The sequence below is a fragment of the Puma concolor genome, chromosome B1, assembly GCF_028749965.1.
Source record: "Puma concolor isolate L17-30 chromosome B1, mPumCon1.1.hap2, whole genome shotgun sequence".
Lineage (NCBI taxonomy): Eukaryota > Metazoa > Chordata > Mammalia > Carnivora > Felidae > Puma > Puma concolor.
In genome coordinates this window covers 154,845,209-154,863,074 of record NC_141670.1, presented here as the reverse complement: position 1 = coordinate 154,863,074, position 17,866 = coordinate 154,845,209, and the positions used below count along the sequence as shown (strand labels likewise).

The window sequence follows — 17,866 nt, the reverse complement described above, 5'->3', positions numbered from 1 at the left end:
CTCTACTGATAGAGACACTTCGATCATCTTGCAATCACTTGCTGAGTGTGGTGTCTTCAGTCTCCCAAATGAATAACCATGAGGCAACAGCAGGGGTGCATCTGAAAAAATAGCACATTCCATCACCCATGCATTATGTATGATAGGACTCCACGTGTTGGTCCTTCCTCTTAGGATGAATGTGATGGTGGATGATGTGGGTAATTAGAAAAGATGTAATCTGGCAGAAGGGGTATCATGTCATTGTGTGCAGAAGCAAAGCTAAGTGGTTAGTCCAGGTTTCTGTCTATTACAGCACAATCAAAAAGAAATAGCCTAAAAAATTAGGAATTTTAGTGAAATTGTACCTACATACTTAAATTATGACATACGTGGGCCATTAAGTCATAGGAATTCTATTACCAACAAAGGCCTACAAAGACAGTATGTCGGGGTAATGCCAGAAATGCTGATTGAAAGTAAAAACAAATAAGTACATTTATGGATCTATTTTTTATAGTTGTAAAAAGAAAACCCACCTGATTTGTTCTTCCCATTTTGAAATGAAGCAGATTTTATTTTTTATACTCAAGAGCTCAATGTTTGTGGCTGTTCTTGCTGTTTGTGTTCTTCTTATAATGTCTAGTTAAAAGAATTCTGCATGAAATAGAACTTAAGGCAAAATCAGTTTCTCAGGAATTTTAGAGTGAAAGCTTTTTGGAATGTTCCTATCTGTTCCAAAGAAGTAGCATTCATCTGAGTGTCTCAGGATTCTATGTTAAAGTCCTTATGAAATTAAGTTCAGGTTATAAATGGATTTTATTAAATAAAGTTAATGAGAAGCAGATAATAAAATATTATTCAAAGGTGCACAGACCAGTATCGACAAACTCAGTTGCATAGCCAATAATTCATCATATGTTTTCCTAAAAGAAATGAATAATTACATTACATTTTTATTTTTAAGAAATCAAATAACCAGTAATTGCAAAGTCAGAACCACCCAAACAGGAAGTAATATTAAATGTTTATTTTGGAAGCAGTGAAAATGTGTGATAAGAAAAGTTAAACTGCAGTAAGAAAAAAGACAGATGATAATTTACACCTCACACAAAATGATGTTAAAATGATGAGTTTATAAGAAGGCAGAGGTACAACATTCTTGACTTAAGAGTAAGATCAGTTCTCAAATAAAATATTCTATGTAGATGTGGTAGGCAGTTTACAATAAATCTTTCTAAAAGGGAACTAACTTCTTATAGGAAAATAAATGAGTGTGACATTCATAGGCTTTATGTGGTGACCGGTGGGTTCAGGTTACTTAGTTGAATCCCAGTAGATCACTGGGGATTGGAAATTATTTGATGACTGTCAGTTTAAAAATCCACTAATAAAATATAACATACTAATGTTACAAAACCCGAAAAGTTTGCACATTTGAAAACTGTTAAGTGAGTAGAGTATTCATCTTTGCCTTCCTTCTTAAATTCTCTAGAGGTGTCTCTATAGCCATATGCCTTCTGTTAAAGCCTGAAAAGCTGAGGATATAAGGCATTTAGAAGAGATAATTTCTACTTTAGGAGATTGCCCTTTACTGTTAGAGATATCCTCAGGATGATCCGTCAGTGTGCCAGGTCTGTTTATAATTGGAGGAGGTTTCTAAAGCCTCTCTCAATCTGCAGTAAAAAAGAACATCATCCCCTTGGACTCAGTCAGCACCTTGTTCATTCCTCTGTTTTGGCTCGTATTATATTATCTTGTGTTGGACTATTTACATGTCATTATCCATCAAATTATAGCGGATGTCTGAAGAGGAAGACACATGTTTTGTTTGGTTTGATTTGTTTTTCAAGCTGGTGTTCCTAGGGTTCATTACAGTGGAAGATTGATATTCCTCAACGTATATGAAAAACAACAAAAACAGGAAGGAAGGAAGGAAGGAAGGAAGGAAGGAAGGAAGGAAGGAAGGAAGGAAGGAAGGAAGGAAGGAAAGAAGGAGGGAGGGAAGAGAAAGGCAGATGATATTCTAGGATAATGTCCTTGCAAGATATTCTTATAGGAATGTAATGATCAATTGAACACAGTTTAAGAGTACTATCACCTTCAAACAATGGTTGCCTCTCCAAACCTTTGAGCTCTGATCATGTAGCCAAGCGAACAGCATAGTTTTCACAGCAGAAGGTAAGACACATACATAAATCTATAAACATACATAAATCTAAGATTACTGACTTTTTATAATATAATTTGGGACTGCATGGAATTTATACATTCTGTCATTGCACTGATTCTAGCAAAAATATAAATTTCATCACAGCTATATTCTGTGTTGTTAAGAAGCAAAAATGTGTGCCCACAAATTTGTGTTGTGAGGATATTAAAAGGCTTTATATGATATCAGTATCAGTTTTCACTATCTGTGATATTGCACCTTCAGACTTCTTTCCCTGAAGCCTTTAGATAATTAAAAAACAAAACAAAAAGTGGAATGTTTATTTCTCAATGTTGCCTTAAATTACCGCTCATTTGTTAAATACTAATGTTATGAGTAATAGTACAAGAAAGAGGGTTGTTACTAGATAATTCTGAGCAGGAAGGCCTATAAAAAGAGTGATGAAAAATATGTTACACTTAAGTAACGTTAAGATCACAGCAACGAGATATGTGATGATTTTAATAGCTCTTTATCAGGCTACTCAAAAGTAACAGTAAAATGTTAATCTGGACAAGGTACATGCCTAAAATATAATTTCTTTAAAAAAAATCAAAGAGAAGCATACCGAATACCAAACCAAAATTATTTCCCAGAAACACATTATGTAAGCATAATCTTTATTTTTTTTGTTTGTTTGAACTGTTAGATCATGAAAAGACTAAGAATTCCTTCATCGTGAACTTCGTAAGAACTAATACACTATGTTCATCTGCAGGTTTTATCAAGAGTTTAGCTAAGCTACTTCATGATATTGCTGTTCTGCCGTCTGTTTTGTTTGACCAAACAGCCTACAGTGACCTTAACCTGACATTAGCCCCTCAGACAAGGACCTGCCCAGGATAGCAGCCCTCATAGTCCTAAGTAAATATGCACTCTGATATGACTTTACGGCAGCCCTCCGGACCAACGGTTTCCCCTGTTTCCCAATGGCTTCTCTTTATGTGCCCCTAAGATATGGCTTCCTTGGGGCTTACCAAAATCCCCCTCTTTTGGTTTGGATTGGCTAATTTGGCCTTAGTCCAGGAACCCCCTAGCACTCTACTCACAGACCCTATTAAAGGCATATGCCTTAGGTCCTGTCTTTCTCTGTACCCTGTCTTCCCTCACCTCCCCATGTGGCTCCTTGAAGCCTGTAGATACTTACTCCAGAACTGTGGGTGATAGACTTCTCTATTTTCATACCTCTTGTGGTCTGTTATTGAACCTTGGCTCACCATCTGGCACCCATGGGTTGCCATGGGTTAATTTGACAAATTCATAGCATGTTTATATACAGAAAATTGCCTTGATTCATTACAAGTTCAAACAGCAAAATCCCTGTTAAACCAAACTTAACTGAAATGAAATAGTAATGTAGTATCATATTCCTTTTACCTTTAATACAACATTCAATTCTAATGTACCAGATATGTACATTTTTCTAACCTACATGGACTGTAACCACATTTGATAGGAGCTACAGTATATTTATTGCATAATTATTCTGCTTTGTTACAAAAAGGGTGTTGTCCAGTAAAGTTTAAATTAGAAATAAATGTGTGTATATATATATATATATATTTCTTAAAGTTTCCATGGTGTCCTAAAGATGTGTCCTTTAATTTATATTTTATTTGAATTATTTTACTTACTCTCCAAATATGAGTTATATACACATACCAAAAGAAAAAAAATAACTTCAATACTTTTATTACATTTTGAAAATTTTGTTAAACCTTCCTTTATTTTGTAGCTTTTAACATACTTAAATGATGTGAAACATTTTTAGATTATTATTTAAAAAAAATTTAAGTTTATTTATTTATTTTGAGAGAGAGAGACAGAGAGTGAGCAGAGGAGGGGCAGAGAGAGAGGGAGAGAATCCCAGGTAGATTCTGTGCTGTTAGCTTGAAGCCCCATGTGGGGCTCAAACTCACGAACCGTGGTCATGACCTAAGCCAAAATCAAGAGTCCAACGCTTAACCAACTGAGTCACCCAGGTTCCCCCAAATTTTATGTTATTATTACATTTGTAGATTTCAATTTGTTTAGCAATGTTCTACTTATTCAAGGCTCTGTGCCATAGATATTTCCTTACGGAAAAACCTAGAGACAATGGTATTTGTTCAGATGACCCCAGTGAGATAACTCACAATAAAATTTAAGGGAAAAGAAAATAAGGACATCACCCAAAGTCACAAGCTGGTTAAGTGTGAGGAGTGGCTGAGTACCCTCAAAACCTAAGCAGAGCCCTTGGTACTACATTGCCTCCCAAATGTGGCAGTCCTGAGTAAGTTCCCCAAAAGATTTACTTCTTGGGGCACCTGGGTGGCTCAGTTCGTTAAGTGACCAACTCCTCCTGATTTCGGCTCAGGTCATAATCTCATGGTTCCTGGTACCCAGCATACATGTTGGGCTCTGGGCTGACAGCACAGGACCTGCTTGGGATTTTTTTTCTCTCCCTCTCTGACCTTCCCCTGCTCGCTTGTTCATACCTCTCTCTCTTTCCCTCTAAATAAATAAACTTAAAAAGAGATTTGCTTCTCAGTTTTACGGACCTGTCTGTCTTCAGACTCTCTACTGCCCATTCTATCTTCCATATTGTTACCAGATTTAATTTGCTGAATGGCAAATACTACCCCCTGATCTGAAAGAAAAGAAAAAGTCCAGATGCTAGGCAGTCATCTGGGACTCTACCATCAGTCCTAACCACACTATCTATTCTCAGTTTGTTCCATTCTGCAACATCACATCACGAACTTAATTACAGTAGGCCAGAAGGCTTATTGTTACTGTTCTGCTTCTTTGCCTTTAATATGCTAATTCTTCTTCCTGGGTTGCTCTTTGTACACCATTCATGCTATTGTTTTGTAATGTATGTATAAGTTGAAGTATAGTTGACATACAATATATATCTTAGTTTCTGGTTTACAACATAGTATTTGGACAATTTATATATATTATGAAATGATTACCATAATAAGCATCAATACTATCTGTCACCATACATACTATAATGTTATTAACTATATTTCCTATGCTGTACTTTTAATTCCTATGACTTATTTATTTTACAACTAGACGTTTGTACATCGTAATCTGCTTTACCTGTTTTGCCCATCCCCCTACCCTGTGACAACCACATTTGTTCTCTGAATTTATGAGTCTGTTTCTGTTTCTTTTGTTTTGTTTTTAGATTCCTCTCATAAATGAAATCACATGGCATTTATCTTTGTCTCACTTATTTCACTCAGCATAATACCCTCTAGCTTCATCCTTGTTGCAGCAAATGCCAAGATTTCATTCTTTTTCATGGCTGAGTACTATTACAGTGTGTGTGTGTGTGTGTGTGTGTGTGTGTGTGTGTCTGTGTGTATGTGTGTATACAACATCCTTATCCATTCATCTATTCATGGACACTTCCTGATCTTGGCTATTGTAAATAATGCTACAATAAACATAGGACATCATATGTTTTTGTGAATTAGTGTTTTGTTTTCTTTGGATAGATACCCCATAGCAGAATTACTGGATCCTGTGGTATTTCTACTTTCTACAGTGGGTGCACCAATTTAAATTCCCACAAATAATGCATGAGGGTTTCCCGTTTTCCATATCCTCACCAACATTTCTTATTTCTTGTCCTTTTGATACTGACCATTCTGACTGGTTTGAGGTGATACCTTATTGTGATTTTGATTTTCATTTCTCTGATGATTAGTGATGCTGAACGTATTTTCATGTGTTTGTTGGCTATTTGTATGGCTCCTTTGGGAGAAAAAGATCTTCTGACCAATTTTAATCAGATTATTTGCTTTATGTTATTGAATTGTAGGAGTTCTTTATGTATTTGAATATTAACCCTTTCTTTGATATATCATTTATATATATCTTCTTTCGTTCAGTAAGTTGCCTTTTTGTTTTGTTGCCTGCTGGAAGCCGAGCTATCCCAGCCTGAGTGGCAAAGCCCGGGCTGTGGACGGATTGGTGACTGCAAGGTGGCCCACCGACACGGAAGCTTCTTGCACTCCCGCTTTTAGGTAATTCGGCCTTAAAACAACCTGGGGTATTGTCTGTTGGGGAATTGCCCTCGACAGGCCCTCTGGGAAAAGAACCACTAGGGAAGAAAATAAGGTTCCGCAAGAAATTGTGCAGCCTTACGTTTAGCCCTTGCCATCCCCTATGGAGACTCCTCTACTTACAGGAAGGATAGCCTCATGCGTTTGCCAGCAAAGGAGGCCAACAAAGGAGAGACATAAGGATTTGAAAGCCTCACTCCGGCAGGCAACTGAGTGTATCTCTGGGCACAGGTGACTTCAACCCATAGCCCCACCTGGCCCCCCGGAGGCATTTCAGATGATGACTGAACCTAGTCGGTTAAGGTACAGAACGGTTCATTGGTTCCTAGGTGCATTGTGTCTCTGAGAATGGATGAGGCATGGGTTTCTAAGGCCTTTTCAGCCCCTTCCTGGCACCTCGGACCGAGGCAAACACATTGTTCTTCTGGCCCCGTGTGGTTGGGAGGTCATGTCCCTGTAACTGTTCCACTTGAGGTGTTGAGAAATGGAGGTCCTTTCACAAGAACAGCAAAGCAAATGCTTTGTAGATTATAGATAAACACAGATGCATAATAGAATAATGCAAGAAATGAATCTATAATTAAAGGGTATGCGGGAAAGTTAGGGGAAAATCGCCATGTTATTTCTTAAAGGTTGTTCACACATAGGAACATTTTCAAAATTAGGTAATGTTAGAAAAACATAGATGACATATGTTACAAGGAAATCACCAGCATATATAATGTCACGTTTACTACAATAAGTCGGCCAGTTCAACACACTGCTGTTGTCTGTGTCCATTTTTATTCTAGTTTTAGTTTTTTATTTTCTAGTTTTTTATTTTAGTTTTGTTTTATTTTCACCGACGTCGTTCTTCCTTCGGGAACCCCTGGACCTGCTGGAGCTGGACTCTGGCAGTTGCCAAAGCTTTTTAGTTTGGTATAGTCCTAATTGTTTTCCTTGCCTGAGCAGACAGATCCAAAAAAAAAACATTGGTAAGGCCAATGTCCAAGAGTTTACTGTTTATGTTTTCTTCTAAGAGTTTTATGTTTTCAGGTCTTACATTCAGGTCTTCAATCCATTTTGAGTTTGTTCCTGTGTATGGTGTGAGAAAGTGGTCCAGTTTCATTAATCTGCACGCAGCTGTTCAGTTTTCCAAAACCATTTATTGAAGAGACTGTCTTTTCCTCATTGTACATTCTTGCCTCCTTTGTCATAGGCTTATTTCTGGGATCTCTGTTCTGTTCCATTGATCTGTGTTTATGTTTGTGCCATTGCCTTACTGTTTTGACTGCCGCAGCTATGTAGTATACCTTGAAATCTGAGATTGTAATACTTTTAGTATGTTAATTCTTCCTGGGATGTTCTTTCTAGCCCACCTTTGCTAATTGATTGTTATATATATATATATATATATATATATATATATAATATATAAAACAATCGTTATATAAATACAATTATATAACGATTGTTATATATATATATATTATATATATATATATATAACAATCGTTATATAAATACAATTATATATAAATATATAAATAAAATCCTTTTGGGTGCCTCCTTCCAGTCACTTTAGCTTTATTTCTCATCCTCATGCTTAAACCTCTATCAGATGGTAAAGTATCGTTTCCCTAGCCACCTTAGTATATAATTTGTGTTAAACTCCCATATTATTCACTTTCACTGATCTAAAAGCATGTCATTTCAGCTATAATTTTTCTTCTATATTTACAATGCAAATATTTGAGCATTATTATTTTATCTTACCTGTAAAGAACCTACACTTTTAGAACAAAATCCAAGAGGAGCCTCGATATGACATGTACTAATTTTGCATCCAAAGCATATTTATTGTATAATAGCATTTAGGTCATTCCCATGTCCTCTAGTTCAATGCTTCCCAACTATGTAGGATAAAACATCACTTCTTAAAAAAATTCTATGATACATTTGTAAAATACAATGAAAATAAATTGCTAGAAAAATGAAATACTGATGAACTATTTATAATTTTCATTTAAAAAATTATTTGTTTGAACAAACACAAAATTACTCTTTCAAGTTGTCAAGATAGCTTACAAATGCTCATTTCCAATGACTAGACTATATAACTTCTATAGTGGAAATTTCAATCAACTGTTTCTGGGACAAATAACACATCTGCTTATAGATCATAAGTGGCACACAAAGAAGTTGCCATTTCAGTTTGATCATGAGGAATGGTTGTGAATTAGACAGAAGATTGTAACAGAATACTCTAGGCAGAGGGATCAAATTTTACCCAAACTCAAGGAATGGAAATTACAATATTATTTTGGGATTGGTGAGTAGTATAGATTGATGAAAAATGGAGTAATAAAGAAGGGGTAAACAGTAACCCAAAGTATGTGAATTGGACTACATAGGAGTTAACATAGAGTTGAAGAATGAAGAGTTTGAAACACTTAAGTTTTTCAAGACTTTTGCTGCCTATAAAAGAACGCTTTTCTAGGAAAGTCAAATTTCTTGTTACCCATTGACTGTCATCCCCATTCTAGACTGGGTTTCCCCCCAAATCACTGTACCTAAAGCAATCTAATTAAACTAAACATGAGCATTATACCACTTAATTCAAGGGATACTTATTGTATTTCTTTGTGCTTTTTAGTCACATCTACTGATCTTTCCCTTCTCACTCAAATATTCTGTCTTAGGCTTCTGTGATGAAACAGTTACCTTTCTGCTGTCCTTCTGGAAACTTCTCTTAGTTTCCTTTTCAAACCTCCATTTACTTAACATCTTTACATATTGGAATTCCTCAGGCCTCTATAGTTGGTTCTTTCCTTTATTCATTATATTGTTCTTTTGAAGTTTTCTCTTCTATACTGTAATGGCTTCAAAGATCACCTACACATTTCTAATTCCCAAGTCAACATATTGAATCATGACCACTCTCCTGAGTCCTACATCTTCACACCCAAATGCCTACTAGTTATTTCTTCTTGGGTATTTCACGGAGATCTCTAACTTAAAATGAGCAAAACTGAGTACTTGTTTCCTACCTGCCTCTGTACTTGTCTGCACCAAAAATAAGAAAGCAAACAAGGCTAAACCTGAAACTAATATCAGACTGTATGTTAACTAACTAGAATCCAAGTAAAAACTTGAAAAAGAAAGAAAAGCAAGCAAACAAATAAACAAAACACATAAAGGATTTAATAACTTATACTGTTCTTAGGATCCCAGTAGTTTAAACAGCAATTCAACATCATACTTGCATCCTCCCTAACCTTCATTCTTCACAACCAAACAAGTCTTGTTCTTTCTACCTCCTTTATCTGTCATATCCCCCTATTTCTCTTCCATCTTATCCACTGTCTGGGCCACATATTAACATAATTTCTCCAAGGAGATTCTGCTGTTTCACAGATTATCTCCCTTTGTTTACTATCCCAAACTACCATCCCCCCCCCCCCCCACTGTGTAGGTATCTTTGCACTTAAAATTACTTGTACAGTGTTTGGCTTCCACCGGAGAGTATAGAATCTATGAGAACAGGAATTGCATCTGTTTGAGTTAATGCATTATCTCAAACATATAATAGAAAACTAGACAAATATCTTAACAGATATCTATTGAGTTAATAAATGGTCACTATAAGATGGCAAAACATAGAGCTGGAGAAACGCTGAATCTGGTAAATTTCAACTCTTTTCTTTCAAGATGCATCCTCTAAAACTTATTCATCTATGTTGACCTTCTAAAAAGAGTGTCATTGCATCTCGTATTTTACAGAAGATAAAATGACATCTTCTTTATAGCTTGCCCATAAACAAAAATGGTTTTCTTACATGGTGATATATTTAGAAAATGGAAAAATGTAGACATAATTTAAAGGAATACACATAATAGTTTATATTTGTTACTATATAATGACTAAATTGTCATAGTCACAGCCAAAAAGTATTAATTCAATTATTTTCCTGTGCCAATGGAATAATAATATTACTTACATACTGCCATTATCTAAAATACAGCTTTAATTTACAGAAAACCAATAATGTGGTACATGGTGGTATATTTTGCACATTTCACAAATATAAAAGTCCTAGATACTCATGGAAGATAGATATTTACTGTATTTTGATTTGATATTTACCTTACATGGAAAAGCAAGAGTCAGAGTAGTTAGGTAACATGTTAAGATGATAAAATATTAATAATTTGCAAAGCTCAGCTGCAGACACAAGTATGTCTGACTTCTGAGCATAAACCTCTACACTACATTTCTTCTCATGACAGTATGCATTTGTTCAATATGGTAGGACTACTTTTTCTGAGGGAAATCTAAGGGCAGATGATTTAAAATATATTAATATCAAATACACTGATTCTATGAAATAAGACGTGCATGTTGTATTATGGAATTCTGAAGTGTATGCAAAGAGAGGAGTAGGCATTGAGGCTCTTCAGGACTCACAGAAAATGACTACATTAATCCCCTCTTTGTGGAGGAATAATCCATTTTAATTTCTTAATTTTTAATGATATAAACACTTTGTGCATGTTTGTTGCTTCATTTATTATTATAGAGACTTCAAAGGTATTTTTAATTTCTAGGTTTGAATGTTAATTAATGTTATTTTATGTCTGTATATAAAAAAACTGAAGAATACTTTGGAACTTTCTTTTGTATCAAATGGAAGGGAAGTAGACATCCTTCAAAAATAGCACCTCTAACAAAACAGATGAGCATAGGGGAAAGAAAAAAGAGAGAGAGAGAGAGAGAGAGAAAGGAGAGGGGGAGAGAGAAAGGAGAGAGAGAGAGAAGGAGAGAGAGAGAGAGAGAGAGAGAGAGAGAGAAACCATAAATGAAAAAAGAAAAGAAAATAGCATTTCTGTCTTGAAACATATTGTCTGTATGGGAAGTCAGATGTCCTGTCCCAGTCATGAAATGAAAACAGAATGTGAGAATTTGGGCTAATGAAAGTCGTTAGTATATGTCAGGTGGTAGTGTATGGCAGTTAAGAGCAAAGCCCAGAACAAATATTGGCCAGTTCAAAGCTTGATTCTAATACACACTAAGTTCTTCATTTCAAATCTCTGTACCACCGTTCTTACTTTATAAATGGATGGATAACAATACCTAAATCCTTTTACGGAAAATTATAATAAAGGGCAGAGATATTGGATTATGTCCAAGGAAAGGTAAAGTCAATCAGATTCATATTAAAATTCTATTCTATGTGAATTCAAAGCTCATACCCTTTCAATTATAACATGCTCTAAGAAGAAATGGGAGGAAGGGGACTGAGGTGGAAGGAAAGAAAACGGGGACAAGGATGGAAGGAAGAGGGGAAGGATAGAGGAGGAAAGAGGATGAAGAAAGAGAAGGGAGAGGAAGAAGGAGAGGAGTGGAAGAAAAAGATCTTGTCATTTCTATACACATGAAATTGTGAAAGCTGCCATGACGATATTTTAAGACAGATGCCATTCTCATTTTTCAAATGAATGGAGACAAATATTTGCTAAGATGCATGCCATCCAAGGTAAAGTATTAAAAATGGCAATATTAGAAATTAAGTATTTTCAAAATTTCTAACTAGAATATCAAAAGTGAAGTTTTTAGTTAGTCTATCTACCCTATAATTCTCTCTACTATTTTCTGGTTAAAACTGATATTTTTATCATTAGAAGGATTGGAGAATTACTGAGTGCTTTCTTTTATTTATACAGTCTTTTTTTTTTTACATACATACAGTGTTCTATTAGTTTCAGGTGCACAATATAGTGATTCAACAATCCATACATCACCCAGTGCTCATCACAACAAGTGCACTCCTATAAGTAGTTTTTAAAATGCTTTTTAGAGTTTTGACATAAAGCAAATAAAATAATAGGAGAAAGAGGGCTCTTGAGGTCAAGTTCCTTGGAGAAAAGATTAAAGAGAAAAGTATGGGATGATATTGGGAACATTTATCAATCCTAGCTTTTAAAGTTCTTGCTGTGCTCTTGAACCATCAATATATCACTAGATAAGCTTTTGACATTTTACAAAATAGAAGTGAGACAAGGATAGTGAGCAACTGAAAATAACTCATTGTTAAAGTTTTAAAAATTATTTTTATATATTTTTTATGTTCCAATAAAAACAAGCATGGTATTTACATTTTAATTCAGCTACCAGCTCTCCATCTTTTCATCCTACGTTAGTCATATTATTTTACTTACATATGGGATATAAATAAATTAGTTAAAAAATAGCCCCATCTGTATTGTCTGCCTTATAAAAACCTTATTAGCTTTTTATAATCAGAATATGATGGTCAGTAAATTATACACTAATACAAAGTTAAATTCTATACATCTTTCTCGGGAGAAAACCCAGAAGAATTTGGGCATTTAGTGAAATGGTTTAATCAAATGTCTTTCTCTGTGAATATATTTATATTTATTTTAATGATATTTTGATTTAGAGAATAGTAAAAAGTATTTTCAAATATCCTACTCTTTCACCCCAAAACTATCACTGCTAAATATGAGTGCATTGTGAAATCCATGAAACTTTTGAACAGGTATAATTTATTCAATACATTTTGGTTAAACACTTATCTTTGTTCTAAATGTTGCAGATACAGGAATGATAACAAAACAAAACCAGATCCCTGATTTTGCAAAGGTGGAATAACAGGGTAGGCCAAATAATAAACAAAATGAAAAAAAGGGAAAATAAACAGTATATTAAATGGTAATAACTTGTAGTAAAGAAATAGAACAGGATAGGGTAATAGAGAATATTGGCAGATTTTACCACTTTAAATAAGTAGTCAGCAAATTCTCCCAAAGAAAAAGTGACAATTAAGTGGACCCAAATAAGACACTGACTAGTTTTATGAAGCAAATGTTATGATCTGACCTGATAGCTCTAGTTACTATGTAAGGAATATACTGAAAGTGCTAAGAACAGAAACAGGAAAGATTTAGGAGCGCTAGCAGTAGAGGTGGTGAAAATTTGTCAGTTTGGATATATTTGAAAGTATCACTGAGACGATGGATTATATGTGGGGTATGAGATTAAGATATGAGTTATGATGCCTCTAAGTGTTTGACTTGAGGTATTCGAAGGATGCAGTTGCCACTTATTGACTTCGGAAACTCTGTGATAAAATTTTGAGGTAAGACCACGTGTTCAATTTTAGATATACTAAGTTTGAGATTCCTAGTAAGCATCCAGATACATGGGTGGGTAGATACATAACTAGATACATAGATAGATGCATAGGTAAATATAGATAGATAGATGATAGATAGATAGATAGATAGATAGATAGATAGATAGATAGATGATAGATAGAGATACATACAGAGATGTATGCATACATAGATAAATGGATTGACAGTTGAGGAGAAAAAGATAAGCTACAGTTACATATAATATATAAGTCATCAATAGATAATATTTGAAGCTATGGGACTTCAAAAAGGTAAATGAGTAAATATTGGGAGAAGTTTCAATGACTGAGTTGGTGACAGTCCACACCTAGTAAGTCAGATGATGAAGAAGCAGCAAGAGAAAATGGAGAAGCAATGAAATAAGTTTGTTTTTTTTTAAATATGTCTATTATCCTGAACTCATATAGCAAAAGAGGAAGAAGTGCCTATCAGTGGCAAATGTTGCTGATACGCTAAGATAAAGCATTAGAATTGACCTTTGGATTTTAGCAAGGAATTTTTGCTGTGGCAAAATCAAACTGAAAAGGTATGGAGGCAAATGCCTAAATGGAGTAGTTTTAGGATCGAATGAAAAGAGAAATGTGGATAGACAATATGAAGAGGATGAAAGTAATCATAGAAATAAAGCAGAAGCTGGAGAAGATAGTGAAGGCAAGAGGTTTTTGCATTTGGGGGTGTGTGTGTGCATGCAGGCATGTGTCTATGCATGAATGTGTGTGTGTGTGTATGTGTGGGTGCATGTACATGTGTATGTGATATTAAGTAAAAGAATATGACTCAGTATATTTTCTTTAATCCCAGGAATTCTTTTGATGTTTTTGTTTCATGAATATCTTTAGTAGATACATTGTCTATATCGAAGTTTAAATTATAGTACCTAGATGAAAACTAACTTTCTACTAGAGGTCAGCATATATTACTAAAATACATATATTCTGCTCAAACTATTTGAATATTTATATCTAATCTATGCATTATAAGAAATCATGTCAATGGGCAATTATCAAGGAGTCAAATTTAAACTCTGCCAGTATCACAAGGTTCATCACTTATTTTTTCTTTTACATTTATACACATTAAATTTATCTCTCCAAATGATTATTAAAACTAATATATATATATATATATATATATATATATATATATATATATATTAGTTTATATATTGTGTTCAAGGCATCATGACAAATATGTTACATATATTATTTTTAGTTTTCATTCCAAGCTTACATACAGATTTTATTAACCTATTTTCTAAATAAGGGTCCTGGTGATCAGCATGTCAGAGTTTTCTGCACCTTGATAAATATGATTGATGCAGCAGGGATTTGGTCCAGATATATTTAATTCCAACGTCCATGACTTTTAACTTTTACTGCTTTGTAACACAGTGCTTACCGAAAGATAGGCACTGTCATAAGCAATACTTATTTAGTATGTTGAGTAGAGCCAAGTACAATGAAAGGCACTTACCATGACCTTACTGCTAAGATAGCTGTTACTTTGTCTAGGCAAAACAGTATCCTGAACAATAAACAAAATCAGTCTTTCTCATATTTATAAATTTGAACTTTTAGGAATCATGAAGCAAAAAAATGTGAATTAATCCAGAATTTTTTTCTTTTAAATGTCTTGCATTGTTGGGACAATTTATCAAGCTACCAAACTAAAACAAGACAAAACAAAATCCAGTTTTACTGACAAGTCAAAGACTTGGATGTTTTAACTTCCACATCATCTGGTGTTAATTGTGCAATAAAGGCTGGTGAGGAATCCAGAAATAATCCCCTAATGTGGCCTACTGAGTTTCCCTAAAGGTTTGCTACTGGTAGTGCAATTACAAGAATTACTGAAATGTAAGCAAAATTTCTATACCAAAATTCCTTTTCTTTTTAAAGGAGATAGTTTATTGAATATACCACAAAGGAGGGATAACATGACAGCAGAGAGACTGTCTGCCTTTAAACCAAAATTCCTAAACCAAATCTTTGTCTCTAAAGAATATTGGCTTTCTGCATGCTTAATTTCTTTCACAATTTAATTAATAATTGAAAATGTAAACCCCCATGTCTTACCTTCAAATACAATCTCAATATCAAAATTTAAATATATGGGAAAAAATAATTAGCAGCCCATTAGCGGTTTCTCATTACTCTGAGATGGATTTTGCATCAAGGTTTAGACACAAGTCAGAAAGGACACAAAAGCCAGTCTCATTTTAGAATCTTGATCTTTGAAAATCCTTGACCAATTCAGTATCTATTCACTACCTTCTTTCCTTTAATTTAATTGTATTTTTCTGATGAGTTTTAAATTTTTAAGAGTGAAATAATACAAACATCAGTAACCTCTGGGTGATTTTTTGTTTTGTTTTGTCTTAGTCTTGTATGATATAAAAAAACCCAAAAACCTTATTGAGGTATTAAAATAGAAGTAAATTACAACATGCATGAAATTTATGTTAAAATTCTATTACCACAATATATATTCATTTATATATGACTCTAGTGGTAGTATTGAAAAATAATGTGATTTGGAATTCTATACAAATAGTTTTGAATCTCTTGCATTCCACTTATGAACTTTATGAACTTGTAAAGTTCTTTATCTTTTATTTCCATATGTAAATAAAAGTTACTGTTACTAGCTAATAGGTTGGTCATAGATTTACAATTACTAAGTGAGAAAGTACGTATGATCTTCTGCAATTAAAAGCAGGAACAGTTTTGTCTCTCCCTCTTATCCAGAAAAATAGCTAGAGTATAGTTAAATGGAATCAGTGACTGAATTTTATTTTTAGAACAATAGAAAAAAACTTATTTGACATGTCTGTATAGCAAAATAAATGAAAATATATTGTTGTAAAAAATGTCAATCTTTCTCAATAAATTAAACTACTAGTGACCTTTCAAGCCAATGAAAAACAGACAATGGATGAAATATTGTATATACATACGTATATCCATGATGTACACGTATATTTATGTGTTAATTTTCTAACCCAGGAAGTATATATTTTATCTTTTCTGAATGAAACATCTTTGACGTGAATATAAAAATGTTTAACATATTAAGCGAGACTTTTTTAAGGAATTTAAACACTGTAATTTTGAAATAAGTAAACTTTCCATAAAAAGCGAGATGTTCATTTTTCAAGACAATGAATTCTAAATAATTTTTAAATGACTAGACTGTATCATATATGCTAAATATCATTTTTAGTAAGTTTGTCGCCTTTTGCTTGCCATTTTCTGTGAACACTAATAAACTCTATGATAATTTGAATACGTAATGAAGTATACAGAGAGAAAAACCTAGGGAAATTTTGTTGTGAAGGCTGAGAAGCTGAGCATTGGAAATTTTACCTCTCCACAATGGTCCACCTTAACAGAAAAAACAGACATAATAATTAGCTACTATTTAAACTGACTATGAATATCTTCCACTGAAATAGTATATGAAGTATCTATCCTACTCATCATAAAACTAACGTTAAAAGCCAGGACTATGTTTTGATACAACTTCGTCAGCATTTAATCAAGTGACCAATAATCTTTGGTGCAGATAAGAGAAATTTAAGTGAACAAATATAACTTACCTTATCCACAATACATATCTGCTTTCTTGTTTGAGCATCAAGTACTTCAATCTCAAAGTGCGTAGTTTTTGAATGTTTAACTACTGGAATAGATTTTAGAGGGCCCGCTGAGAGCACAAAATGCGACAAACAGTGGAAGTTTCTCAAGTCATTCTTCAGGATGGACCGTGTAGCTCCTCGGGAAAATATTTCTCTCTTGCGTTCTGAAGCAAGGGACTTGTGCCTTTTGAACATTGTGTGAATTACCAGGAGAATCTGTCATGTCAACAGAAGACACTTGCCAGTGTGTTCCCTTTGCACCAGTTTAAATACTGTGGGTGAAACCAGGAAAGGTCAAGTGCCATGCCATTCCAAGAGTTCAGTTTTATTTAGCAGGCTTGAAAACAATGACTGATCTATTTCTATATATAACACACTATTGTAAATTGCTGCAGTGTAGAGGATTACTTTACCAGCATTCCAATTATTTCTTGCTTTCTCCTTTTATCTCTGCTTCTTAATATGGCCACTAGTATCTGAAATTCCAAAGCAAGAAAAGAATAGAGTTTTTATCTCTGAATTCTGCATGCACCTCAAACAAATATATTATTACTGACACATTCACATTTAGATGTATTTAAAATTAGCATAGGGATATCTTATAGATAAATTAAAAAACACCTAGTACATAATTACATAACAAAATTTTTTATAAGTGTTGCTTAAGAGAAAGATTTGTGGCATGTTTTAAATAGATATAAATAAATATAAATATATAAATATATATTTAATATATAAATATTAAATGTTATATAGCACAATATAATATAATATAAA

General features: G+C 33.9%; 1 protein-coding gene across 2 annotated transcripts in view; it reads right to left on the bottom strand.

Moving 5' to 3' along the window:
- Window positions 1-17,397, bottom strand: part of TECRL (trans-2,3-enoyl-CoA reductase like) — a 124,988-nt gene extending 107,591 nt beyond the window's left edge. The window contains exon 1 of one of the 2 annotated variants that reach the window (XM_086704935.1): window positions 17,051-17,397. In XM_086704935.1, the coding sequence (XP_086561061.1) occupies window positions 17,051-17,284 (234 nt within the window). In that variant the 5' untranslated portion in view covers window positions 17,285-17,397. The remainder of the gene's footprint in view (window positions 1-17,050) is intronic. The other variant, XM_086704934.1, reaches the window with a different exon arrangement.
- Between the last annotated feature and the right edge of the window lie 469 nt (window positions 17,398-17,866).